Source organism: Microcaecilia unicolor, chromosome 6 (assembly GCF_901765095.1).
Source record: "Microcaecilia unicolor chromosome 6, aMicUni1.1, whole genome shotgun sequence".
Taxonomy (NCBI): domain Eukaryota; kingdom Metazoa; phylum Chordata; class Amphibia; order Gymnophiona; family Siphonopidae; genus Microcaecilia; species Microcaecilia unicolor.
The window spans coordinates 286,483,835-286,501,721 of NC_044036.1; the positions used below are offsets into that span (position 1 = coordinate 286,483,835).

Consider the following 17,887-nt stretch of genomic DNA (forward strand, 5'->3'; position numbering starts at 1 on the left):
CCTGATTTTTATCTATAGGCAGCTTGCAAAACATAAATCTTACTAGTCAATAGAGCTTATTCTCATTTGTGTTTATTTCAGCTTCAGGTTCCTGAACTTTCTCTGTCCCTACTTTTTTAGAAGTCATATTTGGTTGCCTTCTTATTAAAAAAACAAAACAAAGTCTTTACTTCTCCATAAAGGATGCAGTATTTTTCCTCTTCATGTGGCTGTACCTGTCATGCCCTGATGCTGAAAAGCAAATGCGGGCGCTAGAGGCCATTAGCACAAAATGCTCAGAGGATCTAGGGTGGAAAATGAGTGTGCCAAAGATCAGCACAAACAACATGCTAATCTAGTCAAACGGATGTTTATTTCCTAATCCTTCCCAATGCCCATAGAACAACGCACAAAACAAAGCTGCCTTTATCACTGAAAAAATAACACCAGCTCCGAGCAGGCCTTAGGGTGTTTGAAGAGAGGATTTCTCATGATTCTTTAAAATCCAAGCAAAGCTGAAAGTGAAAGCACACATTGGCGCCTGTTTCTTGGGTTTAAATATATGCTTTCCAAGTTTAAAAAAAAAGAAAACAGTTAAAGGCACAGAAAACAGACACCAATGTATGCTTCACATTCGGGTTTGCCTGATGCATGCGCGCACAGGAGCTGGGCTTATCGCAAAACATCTTCCCATGCGCTAAGCACATCCCCCTCCTTGCTTTCGCTTTAACAGCATGCATATAATTTACATACCATTTCCTTTGAGCATTGGTGAGCTAATTTTCTGCGCTGTTCTGGTGCTATAGTTTCTGCACTGTTGGTTTATCGTGGGAGTTCTGAGTATCAGGCCATCAGAAAAAAATGACTATTGCTCTGAACTGGTACTACTTATGTGAACAAGCCATGCTGTGCTGACTGATTGCTTGTAGTAAAGTATACAATAGGGTCATTACTTCAGTCTCACTGTAAGCCCTTGGTTTTCAGTACCAGTAAAGCAGTGGTTCCCAAACCTGTCCTGGGGCACCCCAGCCAATCAGGTTTTCAGGAAATCCACAGTGAATATTCATGAGAGAGATTTGCATGCATATCTATCATGAATATTCATTATGGATATCCTGGAAACCTGACTGGCTGGGGAGCTGCCAGGACGTGTTTGGGAACCACTGCATTAGGGTGAGGTGTTTGGCTCTTTTCCTAGATTAGCACTGTAGCCATCAGTGCAATTTCCAGGAGTGGAGTGGTGAGCCTCTACTAGAGGAGATAGGACAACCAGCAGAAGAAATCTGGGTGGGGGCAGCCTCCTATGCCTTATGAAAAGTATCCGTGAAATACCTAAACTGCACTGCTGAAATCAAGAGACACAAGCCTGAAAAAAGTAAACCTTGTATCCCATATACTTTATTTTTCATCATGGGTAATAAGTAAAAGACTCAAAAACACTAAAATTGAAGCCAAACCAATGCTGGTCAGATCATTAGCTTCACAGACAAAATAAGCAGGAGAAGAGTATTTGCGTGCAGACAGTGTTCTGAACCTCTGATTTCATTTTAATAACTGAGTACCCTGCTGACACCCCTTTGGCATCTACATTTTAAGGAATTTTCTTTACTAGAATAACAGAGTTACCAGCACATTGATTTTTTTTTTTTTTTTTCATTTTAGGACATGCCTTTGATGGAAACTTTGAATTTCAGGGTGGTCTGATTCATTTTCTTGCGATAATCTTCTTCAAATAACTCATTCTGTCTCACAGTAAAGAGATTTTTCCAGTCTCCAACTTGCCCTTAAAAAGAAGCAGAGTTTGACAGTGAAATATGATTTTGTCAAGACCATGCATTTTGTTTCAACTAACAAAATAACTGTATATCCTCTTTTCCAGGGGTAACATGTCTAAATGGGTTAGTTTTGCACATACTTTGACAGTAATGAAACACCCTGGGGCTTAGGAGTGAATGTGGAGCGTTAGATAAAGCCTCTTCCTCTATCAGCAACAAATGCTGAATGGAAGGGAGAAAAGTTGATGGCAGTGCTCTTGTACCTTTCCTCATGAAGGTCTGCTGTGATTGGTCCAGGATCTCCTTGGGGAATGTGGAGTAATTGGCCATGGCATTTTTTTTCATCTGGCTGAAAGAGGTACAGTGAACAATTTTCTCTATAGTGGCATCAGGCAGGTCCTTCCCCAGGAATCGTATGATCTTCCGAATTTCTGAGGCGGGATCCTGGAAGGGAAGGGATTTTAGATTACATTTTTTTTTTTTTTTTTGCAGTTGTAGATCACAGTTACATTCAGGTGCAGTAAGTATTTCCCTGTCCCTGTAGGGCTTACAATCAAAGGCCCTCTTATCAACCTCGGTAGGGGCTCCCGATGCGTTAATGCCAACAAAACCCATTGTTATGATTGGGGTCAGAACCCCTCTCAAACTTACCTCTTTCCTGGGGGTCAGCTTCTTAGCTTGCTTCTGTTTCTTTTGTCTGTCCTTTCTGAGCTGGCTCTCTCTCTCTCTCTCTGTGCTGGCAGCTTCCAGCAGCATGGGGTTAATTGTTTCACTTTACTACAGCTGTGTGGGTGGACTGAGTTAGCTCTACCTCTCTTTGGGTGTACTGGCTTCAAGTGCTTCAGGGTGTTACATTGGTGTGGGTTGGGCCTCTCTGGGTCAGTGTGCTTTTGCCTAGGTCTAGGGAGTGTGACATTATCAGGGAGGGCCTTGATAAGGAAGTGGTGTTGTTTCCTTCAGAGCCGTTGCAATGGTGGTGTTTGCTTTAGGTAGGGTGGTGCAGTGTGCACTTCTGACTTTGTGTCTAGTTTCCCTGCTTGCTTTTGCTAAGGTCCAGGTTAGTGTTAGTGCAGTGTGCACTGGTGTCTGTGTGTTTAGCTTTTCTGCTTTTCACTTGTGGTTCCCCTGCTTTTCCCTCTTGGTTTTGGAAGCATTGCAGTGTGTAGGGCTTTGGTGGCTCTGTTACTGTTAGAAGTAGTTCAGGGTTTGGTGTTATTAGGAACACTACAGATTTTGCTGTTAGAAGTACTTCCGGTGTTTGTGCTATTGGGAGCATTGCAGTCTTTGCTGTTTGGGTTTTGGTGCTGTAGGAAGCACCTTGTTAGTTTCGTATCTAGCTTGCCAGAGTAGTGCTTAGGAAACTCCTTGTTAGTTTTGTATCTAGCTTGCTAGAGCAGTGCTTAGGTAGCTTGTTAGTTTTGTGTTTAGCTTGTTAGTATAGGGCTTAGGAAGTCCTTTTGTTAGTGTAGGCCTAGGAGTGCCCTGGTTAGTCCACTTCCTTGGAGCACTGCTGTCTCTTCTGTTTCCAGTCCTGGTCCTTGTGTCATCCGGTAACCGGTAAGTCCTGCCGGCCACTCGAACCCAAGGGCTGAACCCTTGGGGGGGGGGGGGGGGGGGGTAGTGGCCAAGCGCAGGTGAAGCTGTACGGACCAGTCCAGTGTGCTCCAATCCAGTGTGCTCCGGTGTGTGTTCCAGTCCGGGGGATTGCAGTCCAGTGTTCCAGTCCTGTGTCCTCCAGTCCGGGGGATTCCAGTCCTTGTGTTCCAGTCTGTTGCGCTCCAATCCACTGTGTTCCGGTCCGGTGTGTCCTCCAGTCCAGGGGATTCCAGTCCATGTGTTCCGGCTTGCTGAGCGGTGCCTGCAGTCCCTGCCGGTGCCGGTGTGTTTGCCCAGCGTTGGTTTGTGGGTTTTCCCGGCCCCACGGGCTCTGAACCTAAGAACCTGACACCCATTCACTTTGAATGGGCTCGCTGGTATTGCCATGTGGGAACCACTAGTGCAGCTTGATAAAAGAGGCCCCAAGAGGTTCTTTTACTAAGGTGTGCCCTAAATGCTAACAAACCCTTAGGAATAAAATCTGTTAGCTCACTTTAGTACAAGGAGCCTCAAGTTTGTAGCTAAGGCAATGAAGGGTTCGGTGACTTGCCCAAGAAACAATAGTGGGATTTGAATCCTGGTTCTCAGCCTATTGTTCTAACCATGCCGCTGCTTCTCAGGGAATTCCAGAGAGTACTGCATACCTATAAGCTAAACTTTTCTGAATTTATATTATTTTCATATTTTTGTGTGTGGATTGATTCATCTCACTTGCAAAGCTGCTGGTGCCTATAAGTTGTTTTATTTCTGTCCTCCTCTTGAAAGAGATCATGGATGCCTGTCAAAATGCATTAATCAGAGAAATGGTGACAAAACCCACACGAGAAGGGATCTAGAGCTCACAAATGGAGGAAGCGTTTCCAGCTTCCGGGTAGGTCCCACCTAGGCAATAGTGATCATCACACGATATGGTTTTATGTAAGAGCAAAAGCAGAGTGCAACACACAAAACTCTGGATTTCAGACATGCTGATTTTGGTAAAATGGGTGAATACCTGAAGAAGCTAATGGCATAGGAGAGGTAGAAGCACAGTGGTCCTAGTTGAAAACTGGTTTAAATATTGCAACAGATCTTTATACAAACAAAGCAAACAAAAGCAAGAGAAACAGGAAGCCTATATGGTTCTCCAAACATGTAGCTGAAAAAATAAGGGCAAAAGAGGCTGCGTTCAACAAATGCAGAAGAACGCAACAAGAGGATCATGGAAAAGATTATCGGAATAAACCCAAAGAAGCGAAGAGGGAAATACAGCTAGCAAAAGCATGGTGGAAGAAAAAAATGGCTAAAGATGTAAAGAGAGGTGACAAGACCTTTTTCAGCTATATCGGGGAAAGGAGAAAAGTTCGGAATGGAATTGTATTGAAAGATGCTGAGAATAGCTATGTGGAAATTGATGAGGATAAAGTGAACATGCTAAACAAATACTTCTCTTCAGTGTTCACAGAAGAAACTCCTGGAGGATTGTGATCAGCTGCTGAGGGTATATCTGGGAATGGCATGGATTTTGCATCGGTCACGGAAGAAAGCATTTATAAAACAGCTTGAAAATCTAAAAGTAGACAAAGCTATGGGGCCAGATGGGAAACATCCCAGGATGCTGAGGGAGCTCAGAGAAGTCCTGGTGGTCCTCTTAAGGATTTATTTAATAGATCCTTAGAGATGGAAGAGGTTCCACAGGATTGGAGACAAGTTGATGTGGTCCCTCTTCACAAAAGCGGAGACAGAGAAGAAGAGGAAAACTATAGGCTAGTATGCCTCACAATGGTGGTAGGAAAAATAATGGAATCACTGCTGAAGGAAAAGATAGTTAACTTTTTAGAATCCTACGAGTTGCAGGATTCAAGGCAACATGGCTTTACCAAAGGAAAATACTACCAAACAAATCTGATTTCTTTGACTGGGTGACCAAATAACTGGATAAAGGACATGCTCTAGATGTAATCTACTTGGATTTCAGTAAAGCCTTTGATACGGTTCCTCTCAGAAACTCATAATAAGCTGAGAGGGCTGAACTTAGGACCCAAAGTGGTGGAACTGGATTGGATTTTATTTGACCAACAGGCAACAGATGGTGGTGGTAAATGGAATCTGCTCAGAGAAAAGGAAAGTGAGTAGTGGAGTGCCTCAATACTGGTACTAATTCTATTTAATATATTTGTGAGAGACATTGCTGAAGGGTTAGAAGGAAATAAGTTTGCCTTTAAGTGGATACCCCGGAGGGAGTAGAAACCATGAGAATAGATCTCCAAAAATTAGAAGAATGGTCAAAGGCCTAGTAGTAAAAATGTAATGCCAGTAATTACAGAGTGATGCACTTGGGGTGCAGAAATGCAAAGGAGATGTACTAGATAGGAGGAGAGAGACTGATAAGCACAGCTCAGAAGAGGGACCTTGGGGTGATGGTGTCTGAGGATCTCAAGGTGACAAACAATGCAACATGACGGTGGCCACAGCCAGAAGGATGCTAGGCTGCATAGATAAAACCAGCAGAAGAAAGGAGGTGTTGAAGCCCCTGTACAAGTCATGATTGAGGCCCCACTTGGAATATTGTGTTCAGTTTTGGAGACCATATCTCACTAAGATCGCAAAAAAGACTTGAAGCGGTTCAGATTAAAGTGATGAAAGTGGTATGGTGTTTGTATCACAAGATGTTTGAGGAGAGTCTTGAGGACCTGAACGTGTATACCCTGGAGGAAAGGAGAGACAGGGGTGATATGATCAGACATTCAAATATTTGAAAGGTATTAATCTACAAACCAACCTTTTCCAGAGATGGGAAGGTGGTAGAACTAGAGGACATGAATTGAGGTTGCAGGGGGGCCGACTCAGGAATAATGTCAGGAAGTACTTTTTCATGGAAAGAGTGGTAGATATCTACAATGCCCTCCCCTGGGAGTTGGTGGAGATAAAAACGGTAACGGAATTAAAAAATGTGTGGGATAAACATAAAAGAATCCTGTATAGAAGGTATGGAACCAAACAAGCTTAGCGGTGATTAGATGGCAACACCAGTAATTGGAAAGCAAAGCCAGTGCTGGGCAGACTTCTACAGTCTATGCCCTGATCATGGCTGGACAGATTCAGCTTCAGTAGCTAAAGAACAAGGCCAGTGCTGAGCAGACTTCTACCGTCTATGCCCTGAAAATGGCAAGGTAGAGAAAGTGTTATCAGGTCACAGACAGAAGTCAGAGGAAACAATGTTTATTCTGACTCCGCCTTGTGGTTCTGTCTGTGGCCTAATACACTTTCTCAACCCTATGACCTCTTATGTTGTTATTCCCTCTGATTTGCCTTCTGAAAATGGCAAGGACAAATCAAGAACAAGTATACATACCGTATTTTTCGGACCATAAGACGCACCTAGGTTTTAGAGGAGGGAAATAGGAAAAAAAAATTTTCCTTTTTCCCTCCTCTAAAACCTAGGTGCTCCGGTGCGTCTTGTCCGAATCCCTCCCTCCGAGTTCGGGATCGCCGTCAGGGTTACCTCCTCCCCCCCCCCCCGGCCCTGTCACCACTTCTCCCCTTACTCACGCGATCTTCCCTGGTGGTCTAGTGACGTCGGGGCAGGAAAGAGCCCCCTCTTTCCTGCCCAGCGCGCTGCTCTCCATCCTCCTGTATGCATTGCTGCCTGACTGTCTCTGCGAGATTCAAAATGGCCGCCGAGAATTGAAGTCTCGGCGGCCATTTTGAATCTCGCAGAGACCGTCAGGCTGCATACAGGAGGATGGAGAGCAGCGCGCTGGGCAGGAAAGAGGGGGCTCTTTCCTTCCCCGACGTCACTAGACCACCAGGGAAGATCGTGTGAGTAGGGAGAAGTGGTGACAGGGCCGGGGGGGGGGGGGGGGGGGAGGAGGTAACCCTGACGGCGATCCCGAACTTGGAGGGCGGGCGGCCTGCCAGCCAGCCAAATCTACCTTCGGACTATAAGACGCACCCCCCACTTTCCTCCCAAATTTTGGGGGAAAAAAGTGCGTCTTATAGTCCGAAAAATACGGTATATAGTATTATATCATACCTTATGCTATGAGTTTTGTCTTGAAGGGCAGACTGAATGGACCATAAAGGTCTTTATCTGCCATCATCTACTATGTTACTATGGAGCTCATTTTCAAAACAGAAAAGTGACCAAAAAGTGTCATAAAGCTTAATTTGGAAATTTTTCTTCTCAAAACGTCCAAATCAGCATTTTCAAAACCTATTTTGCAGACGTTTATTTATGCAAATCATTTGCAGTGCGTCCAAAGCACAAGAGGGCATGTTGGGGGCATTTTGAAAGCAGGCTTAGGGCGTGCCTATTTTACAACATTATTGGCACAAAAAGGTTCCCAAAATGACCAGATGACCACTAGAAGGAATCAGGGGTGACCCCCCAGTGATCACTAACCCTCTCCCACCCCCCCAAATATGTGAATAAAATTATGACTTTGTACCATGACAGCCTCAGCTGTTAAAGTCTTAGAGCAGCATGCAGGTCCCTGGACTAGTATAGTGGTCAGTGCATTGCACTATTTTGTTTATATGGTGGAAACTGTAACCCCTTCCCAAAGTCATCAAAACCCTACAGTACCCACATATAGGTGTCCCCTTCACTCATATGGGCTATTGTATTGGTATACAGTGGAGGACAGCGTGTTTTGAGTGGGTTTTTGAGAGCTGATGTACACCTGGGAGCATTTTTATGAAGTGCACAGAAGTGCCCTCTAGATTGCCCCACTGCTCTCCTGGGATGTCTGGGGGGACCAGTGTACTAAAAATGCTGGCTCCTCCTATATCCCGATGGCATGAATCTCTACATTTTGCACTTTTTTTTTAATTAACTAAAAAGCAAAACGTCCAAAGCACAAAACTGTTCGAAACAGTATTTTTGGAAAAGGGGAAAAAAAATTCTTCAAAAATGACCTTCTTTCCTATTCAAATTTAAGTTGGACTTAGACATCATATCGAAAATGGCCCTCCAAGTTTCTCCACTAGAAATATCAAGTGATAGGAGAAAAAAAAAAAAAGTTTCACCAGAGTGAAACTTGGTACTGCTCACATAGGTAGAATTGGGGAGGCATGGTATGCTTCTTCCCCATAGGGCATAAGAAATGATATACTGTTTCCAATAGTGGCCAATGCCACTATAAGCACTGAATTTCCCCAAGTCTACCTTGATAACCATCCATGGACCTTACTTTCAGGAACATCTCCAAACCATTTTTTTTAAAACCCATTGCAGCAATAAATTAATTGTGCACAGAACGAAAAACTTATTTTCTCCCATTTGTTTTAGATATGTTGTCTTTCAGAAAGCATGACGTTAATCATCAATTTGCTTGTATCCATTATATTACATTCATGATTTTACAGACATCTGTGGTATTTCCCCTCATTTGTCTCTTCTCCAAGCTGAAGAACCCTAATTTCTTTAGCCTTTCCGCATAGGGAAATTGTTCCATCCTCTTTATCATTTTGTTTAGTTATAGCCTACAAGTGAAAGCACACAGAATGGTAGAGGTGCATGATCTAATTATACCCTCATTATTTAATGTGTAATCTCAAGGAAATTAGTTTAACTGTGATCAGACTCTCATGTTGCTGGCACAGAGATGGTTATACACCATCTTCACTGATTTGATAGGTAGCAAATCAAATATTTCACTGCATCATCATAGTGCTAAGAACCCAGGAACAGAGTAAGAATATCTTTGTTATATTGGAACTTGTTTACATTGCTGTTGTATTGTATGTTCTGAGCTGCATTCTAGAACAATGTAAAGGTTCAGGAACTATAACCAGCTCTGATTGCCAGCACGGTGTCCTTGAATGTTCTCAAGGTCTGTAAGTATACCCTGGTCTACAAGCTGCGTTTAATTCATTGTAGAATGAGAGGACATGATATGAAAGTGAAGGGGGCAGACTCAAGAAAAATGTCAGGAATTATTTTTTCACGGAGAGAGAGTGGTAGATGCTTGGAATGCCCTCCCGTGGGAGGTGGTGGAGATGAAAACAGTAGCGGAATTCAAGCATGCGTGGGATAAACATAAAGGAATCCTGTGCAGAAGGAATGGATCCTCAGAAGCTTAGCCGAGATTGGGAGGCGGGGCTAGTTCTGGGCAAGACTTTTACAGACTGTGTCCTGAAAATGGCAGATACAAATCAAGGTAAGGTATACACAAGTAGCAGCACATATGAGTTTATCTTGTTGGGCAGACTAGATGGACCGTGAAGGTCTTTTTCTGCAGTCATCTACTATGTTACTATCAAGCTCATTTTCAAAGCACTTAGCCTCCCAAAGTTCCATAGAAACCTATGGAACTTAGCCTCCCAAAGTGCTTTGAAAATATGCCTCTATGTCTGTTATCCTGAAACCGGGCATTCCCTTGCTCCTTCACTGTTCTCTGTACACTGAACACAGGAAAGATTTGTTTAGGGATGTATGCTTCATTTTGGTTTTATAGAACATGGAGATACTGTCTTTGCAATTATTGTTCTTATGCAGGGTGTTACTACTAAAAGGTATGATTGAAGTGTGCACTGCACAGTCCTTTGCCATCCCTGCTTTAAACTTGAGCTTGTACTTGCCCTAGAGTATTTTGCTTCTCTTGCAATATCACTTAAATGATTAACTAGCCAACAGAAAGCTCCCACTGGCCCTCTAGCCCCTTGATCTAGACACCTACCTGCTTGATATCTTCATAAAACAAATACAGCATATCATGTTTGTCTTTTTCTTCCCAAAATCCTTTGACGTGATCATACCATGAGCCCCAGCCAACTGAGAAAGGCAGAAACAAAGCTTAATGTTATTGCCCAATGATATAATGAGGCGGACAGAGTTTACTAGCAGGCTTATTTTCGAAAGTGAAGGGCACCCCTCTTTCGAAACAAATCGGGAGATGGGTGTCCTCCTAGAGTTGCCCAAATCGGCATAATCGAAAGTCGATTTTGGGCGTCCTCAACTGCTTTCCGTCGTGGGGACGACCAAAGTTCACGGGGGGGGGGGGGGGGGGGGGTGTCGGAAGCATAGCGAAGGCGGGACTGGGGCGTGCTTAACACATGGGCGCCCTCGGCCGATAATGGAAAAAAGAAGGACGTTCCTGACGAATACTTGGCCCTTTTTTTTTTTTTTTATACAACCAAGCCACAAAAATGTGCCCTAAATGACCAGATGACCACCGGAGGGAAATCGGGGATGACCTCCCCCTAATCCCCTAGTGGTCACTAACCCCCCCCCCCCCCTCCCACCGTAAAAAAAAAAAAAAAAAAAAGTTTAAAAATATTTTTCCCAACCTCTATGCCAGCCTCAAATATCATACCCAGCTCCATGACAGCAGTATGCAGTTCCCTGGAGCAGTTTTAGTGGATACTGCAGTGCACTTCAGGCAGGCGGGCCCAGGCCCCCCCCCCCTACCTGTTAAACTTGTGGTGGTAAATGTGAGCCCTGCAAAACCCACCACAAACCCACTGTACCCACATCTAGGTGCCCCCCCTTCATCCCTAAGGGCTATGGTAGTGGTGTACAGTTGTGGGGAGTGAGTTTTGGGGAGGGGGCTCAGCACACAAGGTAAGGGAGCTATGCACCTGGGAGCTTTTTCTGAAGTCCACTGTAGAGCCCCCTAAGGTGCCCGGTTGGTGTCCTGGCATGCGAGGGGGTTCAGTGCACTAGGAATGCTGGCTCCTCCCATGACCAAATGGCTTGGATTTGGCCGTTTGAGATGGGCGTCCTCGGTTTCCATTATCGCTGAAAATCAGGGACGACCATCTCTAAGGTCGACCTAAATGTTGAGATTTGGATGGCCCCAGCCGTATTATTGAAACGAAAGATGGCTGCCCATCTTGTTTTGATAATATGGGTTTCCCCGCCCCTTCGTGGGGACGTCCTGCGAGGACGCCCTCAGGAAAACTTGGGCACCCCGTTCAATTATGCCCCTCCACGTTATTTACACTGGACTATGTCCCAGAGGCCTGTCCCTTGGTTCTCCCTATCAGCACAATGATTATGTTAACATAGTAAAAGACAGCAGATAAAGACACACACCAGTTGTCTTCTCCAGTTTTCTACCACTTTGGGTTGATGTGTATATAAATTTCAGTGCTAACAATCACCAGCTTTCCCCCACCTAACCATATCATTTATCAAGCATCTGACCACTCCTCAACCCTGCTCTTCATATCTATTCTGATCATATTTAAATTATGTTTCAGTGCTAGGTCTCCACCACCGTGCTGGTAAGCCATACCAGGAATTTTCACCCTTCACATTGGTTCTGAGAAGTCCAGTCCTTAAGCCAGAAATTAAGCTCCCACCCATGTCTTACCACTAAAGTTTGTAATAATCCAAACAGCCACCAAAACGAAGAAGGTTGTTAACTGAGCATCTAGCCTCCCCAGCTTCATCAATATTAGAATTATAACAAAGTGGTGACCAAACCACTTCTAGTGTGTGTTAATTCTAGTTCAATCTTTGAACTGCACCTCTATAATTAAATGTCTTAACCTTGAAATGTAAATCTTTGCTCCATCTTATTCTATTTTCTTTTAGAACTTATGACTGATAATGAGACCCCCACATGATGGCTGAGTCTGGTTCCTATTATTGTAGGGCTCCACCTTACCATTTCCACTCATAAATCTCTGAAGATATTGGTCCCAAGACCCTGGCTCTGGGTGTAATTTGGCTATATGGTCAAAATGATAGTAGGAAGTAGCTGCGTCTCTGGCATTCCTTGCCAGGTAGATCACCTAGGAGTAATGAACATAGGCAAGTCAGTGGAGTCTGTACATTCATGTCCCATCTTGTTCTTTTCTCTGGTAATGCCATCTCTTGCGACATTTCGAAGGAAAAGGGAGTCAAACCAGCAAAATCTTAAATATTAGTGATCAACACTCCTACACAGGTTTCAAATCAGGTTGGAGGGATTCAGTTTTTAGATTAGATATTTTTTTTTGTTTGTTTTCTTTTGCTGTATTTTTATATATTCCTACTAGGACTCATTATTTGGGCACTCTTCAGATGCTTAATCCCATAGGATTTACAGAGATTATGTAGATGTGTTTACCTCCTTTATTTTTCCAGTTACAACATGCTTCAGTGCTAAGTGATATGTGCAAACCAATTAATCATTAAACATTTGTAAAATATGAAAAAAATACATGTAAAACAAATCATTTTCCATGCCAACAACTTCTAAAAACAAAGAAAGTATCATTGCTTCCTGTCATTCCTTTTCAAGTTTCTTCAGAGTTCCAAGAGATTCTCCGGCCGATATTCAGCACTATTTTAACCAGTCAGAACGACTGCTGAATAGTGCTTAGCCAGCTATGCACCACTATACAGCAGGAGATAACCGGCTATCCCCCACTGAATATCCCTGGTTAGTGGCTAGCCGTTTATATCGCATTTGGCCGTGTCAAACCCTGGCATAGCTTTGACTAGTTTGAGGATAACTGACTAAGTCTGAATATCAACTGAGCCGGTTATCTTCAAATCGGTCAAAAATAACCCAGCTATTCAATGACGGTCACTGGAAACGGCCCAGCATTGAATATCCGGGCTTAGCACAGAATTAGTCGGTCTAATTCCCATGGTCTGAATATCAGCCCCTCTGAATTCATTTCTTTAAAAACTTGCCTTGGAGAAAAAATTCACAACATCTATAGACAAAAACCTATCAGGAAAAATTTTTGCAGTGCTGGCTGTTACAAGCCTAAAATCTCCTAAAGAACTTAGCTTAGAGAAATGTGATTGCATTTGGACTGGGTCTTGGTCAGTGGTGTGCTGGTAAATTTTTAACAACAGGCTCTCTCCCCGGTCCACCTCGGCGCCCCCTCCCCGTCCACCTCTGCGCCCCCCATCCACCTCTGCGCCCCCCAAAATTGCAGAGCTGGCTATAGCCAGTGGGTGGGGGGGGGGGGGGGGCAATGCATTACTCTTTCCAGGAAAAAAAAATTAAATGATCCCAGGTTCCAATCTAATTTATGTTTAATGTGGGATAAAATGCCATAAATAAGTAAATAAATATAAACTTTTAATGTTGAGCACCTGATTCTCAAAGGGAACATATTCCAAACACTATAATGAAAATAAAATGATTTTTACTACCTTTGTTGTCTGGTGACTGTTTTTCTGATCATGCTGGACTAGTATCCGATTCTGCTGCTATCTGTCCTCTTAACTCCATTTCCAGGGCTTCCTTTCTTTCCTTTCCTCCTTTCTTCTTCATTTCTGGTCCTCAGCTTCTGCCTATTTTCTTCATCCATGTGCAGTTTTTCTCCTCTCTTCCTTTTCCCTTATCTTATCTCCTTCCTCACTCTTCCCTCCCCTCCATCCATGTCCAGCATTTATTCTCTCTCCCCTCCTCTCCCCCTGCCCTCCATCCACCCATGGCCACCAGTGACCCTCCTCTCCCCTACCCAGCATGCACCCATACCCAGTGACCCTTCTCTCCCCTGCCCTCCATCCACCCATGGCCAGCGACCCTTCTCTCCCCTGCCCTCCATCCACACATGCCCAGCAGTGACCCTCCTTTCCCCTGTCCTCCATCCACCCATGTCCAGCAGTGACCCTTCTCTCCCCTGCCCTCCATCCACACATGCCCAGCAGCTCCCTTCTCTCCCCTGCCACGCCTTCCTGATTTGTTTCACAAATTCTCCTGCTTCTTCCCTCCCGATCCGGTCCCTCACCGACCCTACCTTGGCCATGAAATTCTTCGGGACAGGCAGTGTTGCCTACCCGCTACCATCACTGACTTTCCTCCGCCGCCCGATCGTGCTTCAAAATGGCCGCCGAGACTTACAGAAGTCTCACGAGGCCGCCTCTGGAAGTTTCGGTGGCCATTTTTAAAGCGCAAACAGGCGGCGGAGGAAAGTCAGCAATAGCAGCGGGCAGGCAACACTGCCTGCCCCGAAGAATTCGATAGTCAAGGTAGGATCTGTGAGGGACCGGATCCGGAGGGCGGAGGGAGGGAGAGCCGGCTCGCCCTTTCCAACAACCGGCTCGCAAGTCCGGCCAAAATTTAACAACCGGATCTTGCGAGCCGGAGCAAGCCGGCTCCAGCACACCACTGGTCTTGGTCCTATTGAGTAGAATGGATGGGATTTGCATGCTATTTAGCATTGTAGATCGTTATAACTAAAGAATAAAGGCTGATGTTTCTCTCTTTTTTAGTATAATAATAATAATAATAAATTGTAATAGTCTAGGAGGGTGAGCCCTTGGGCGTCTGGCAGCCACGGAATAGACCTATGGCCCAGGCCAGACGCAGACAAGTCACCAGGGACAAGGAAGCCGGATGAGCAGAACACAAGGAGCTAGTAGGCACAAAGCAGCCTATTCCAAAGGCACTTTGACTGAACAGGATATAAGCACAAGGCAGCCTATCCCAAAAGGCTTCAGCGCTAAGCAGTCATGACATCATCCTCGTCCTTGGGGGAGTAGGTGAATGTACTTGAGGAAGGAGTTCTGCGATGCTGTTTAAATGTGTTGGTCCCATCAGCCTTGGTGATAGTTGTTGCAGCAGAGTACGCAGGACCAAATGCAATTGCCATCCTAGTCCCATTAATATTTTCAACAGGAGTGCCGTTTGCTGTTCCACTAGAGAAACGATTGTAGCATGGGTTCTTATTTCCACTCATAATCTAAGTCGGCATTTATTTTTCCAATGATGACACCAACTATCCAGCAGAAAATGGCTGGTGTCAGGTGAAATAAACCAGCTGAGCAGGATACAAGCATGAAGCAGACTATCCCAAAGGCGCTTTAACTGAGCAGTTTACAAGCAGAGTGCCAGGGCCTCTGGGAGACTGAGCCGGGCCAAGGCCGAGTCCCCCCCCCCCCCCCCACCCCTAAATTGCTACTTCTGTCGCCTCCCTTTCCTGCTCCCAGACCACCAGTGCTGCAGTTCCCAGTCTCCACCTACTTACCCTCTGCTCCCTTCTACCTGCCATCCGACCCCCTTCATTTAAAAATTAAAAAAAAAAAAAAAAAAAAAAACTAAAGCAGCAGGTGCAGTGCCTTCTGTGTGAAAGCGGCAGATCACCTCGGGTGAGCCTTCCCTCACTGTGTCCCACCCTCGCAGAAATAGGAAGTTACGTCAGAAGAGGACGGGATACAGTGAGGGAAGGCCAGCCCGAGGCGATCTTGCCGCTTTCGCACAGAAAGCGCTCCTGCTTTGGAGATTTTTTTTTTTAATGCAGGGGGTCAGACACACAGAAGGGAGCTGAGGGTAGGCAGGTGGAGACGGGACTGCAGCACCAGTGGCCTGGGAGCAGAAGAGGGTGAGAGACTCCAGCGCCGGGCCCTCCTTGGTGGCCCAGGGAACTTTTCCTCCCCCCCCACCCCCCTCTCGGCGGCACTGCACAGTGCAGCCTATCCCAAAGGGTTTTGGCTGAGCAGGATATAAGCACAGAGCAGCCTATCCTAAAGGAGCTTTGGCTGAACAGGATACAAGGTGCTAGTAAGCACGGAGTCAACACCACTGCCAGAAGGTCAATAGCTGCAAAGGCAAGGAAGCAGGTCATAAGCATCTGGTAAAGAGGCTTGGGGAGGCTTAAGCCCCTGAAGTACCAGGCTCACTCCCTGGATCCAGCACTTCTGGTTCAGCATCTCTTTCACCCTCTCTACCCCCTCCGATGCAGCATCTCTCTCTCTCACTCCCTCCAATTTGATTAGATCTCCACCAGTAAGCACGGCAACAGCACCGTACTAACTAAAAGAGCTTACTTTGGGGCTTTGGCCTGATGGCATTCCTTGTGACGTGTCCCGCTGCCTCTGATGCAGCTTCCTTCTCTCTCCTGATGGGGATGGAGGAAGAGAGAGAGACTGGCGGGTGTAAATAATGAGCATAGATCATGCACCATGGAACAGGGCCAAAGGGCAAAAACTGATAAGCACGTGAACCAGAAACTCATGATCTGATAAGACATTCCTGTGTGCAAGCAGGCATGAGAAAGGAAATGTGGTTTAGCAACAGAGAGGAAACACAGTGTTGAAAGAAAACAGGATGATCTCTGAGGAACATAACTTGCTAAACCTATGTGAAACGTTGTTTAAAATAAAGGTATATAAACAGTTGAATCAGAACAATACTTTGGAGAGACGGTTACAGATAACACCTATGTGTAGCAGTGTTGTCCTCCCATGAGAAACTATTGATTGTATCTGTACTTTCGTAAGTAATAAAAATTTCCTTCTCATATATGGCCTTGGTCTTTTATCACTCCAAATTGTGAATGGCTGCTACATAATTTTGGAGTGGTGATAAAAAGACTAGAATATAACAAGGGGGGGAAGAGGGAGGGAGAGAGCAAGCAAGAGAGCGACCCCACAGGTGAGAGGAAGGGGACAAGGAGACAAAGAGATGCTAGGCATGGAGGGAGTGTAGGGACAGGGACACAAGAGGGGCAACAGAGACAAGCAAGGGCAATGTTGGACACAGGGATGATAGGAACAGAGGGGCAATGCTGATCATGGGAAGGGATCTGGACACAGTGCAAATGCAGGACAGGTCAACCTAGGGACACAGAAGAAATTATGAATATAGAGGAAGATAGGGACACAGAGGGATGATGAATGGAGGACATGGAGAGAGAAGAAATATCTAATGGACAGGAGCCCTGAAAAGAGGGGAAAAACAAAAACAGAAAAGCAACATCAGGACCAAAGCAAATAGAAAAAAAAAAAAAACACAACAACCTAAAAGGTAGAAAAAAGTATTCTGAATATATTAATTGGAATGTGTCAGCTTTTAGAAATGCATATCTTTGGTATTTTGCATTTAAGTTTCTACTTCTCTATAAGTGCTATGGGCAGAGTCTGACTTCCTGAGGTTTCCAGTTGTTTTTTGCCTTCATATCTCCGATGTGTGGTTCATTGTTTCTCACTTGTTAAGGGTCTGTATGTGTGACCACGGTATGGTATTCTACTAGCACGTAGAGTCTATGTAGAGATCTTGTTGCAGTCCTGTTAATTTTTTTTTTCACTGTTTTAGGGCATGACGTAATATATACAGTGCTACCTTTTCCCGCTAAGGTTTTTGCTTTTTGAGTCCTAGAAGTTAGTGCTGCTGTGCAAAAATACTCAGAACCTTATCATACCATAAAAGTTTGTATATATATTGTTTTACAGTGGAGGAGTTGTGTTGGCCTTACTGAGGTGGCATCAAAACTTTAATTTTAGTTTGTCATATCAAAGTGTTGGCATCTCTACATTTTGGTTTAGTATATTCCTTCCCTCCACTACTCCATGTCCAGCAGTTTCCTTCCCCTGGCCCCCAGTGCCTTCCAACTGCATTGTGCAGCCATGGAGCTCTCAGACATATTTGAGCAACTTGAGGTTGATAAAGAACCTGTTGATCTTGTAGCTCCCAATCAAGCTCTCTGAAGGTGAGAGCGCGAGAGAGAAAAAGAGAGAAGATGAACTGCAGGCCTCTATAGAGATGTAGGTATCAGCTACTGCCACTTTTTTAAAAATCCACTTGCCTATCAACCTATAAATAAAAGAGCAAATTTAATTGTCTGAAAATGTTGAACAGAGAAATAGTTCAAACACAGCTCTT

At 44.8% G+C, this 17,887-nt stretch overlaps 1 protein-coding gene across 4 annotated transcripts in view; it reads right to left on the reverse strand.

The window, feature by feature from the left end:
- Positions 1–1,355: 1,355 nt before the first annotated feature.
- LOC115473086 (sulfotransferase 1 family member D1-like) overlaps positions 1,356–17,887 on the reverse strand; it is a 47,686-nt gene continuing 31,154 nt past the window's right edge. For all 4 annotated transcript variants that reach the window (XM_030207731.1, XM_030207733.1, XM_030207732.1 and 1 more), the window contains 4 exons: positions 11,948–12,074; positions 10,013–10,107; positions 2,018–2,198; positions 1,356–1,762 (listed from right to left, as the gene is read on the reverse strand). In XM_030207731.1, the coding sequence (XP_030063591.1) occupies positions 1,638–1,762; positions 2,018–2,198; positions 10,013–10,107; positions 11,948–12,074 (528 nt within the window). In that variant the 3' untranslated portion in view covers positions 1,356–1,637. The remainder of the gene's footprint in view (positions 1,763–2,017; positions 2,199–10,012; positions 10,108–11,947; positions 12,075–17,887) is intronic.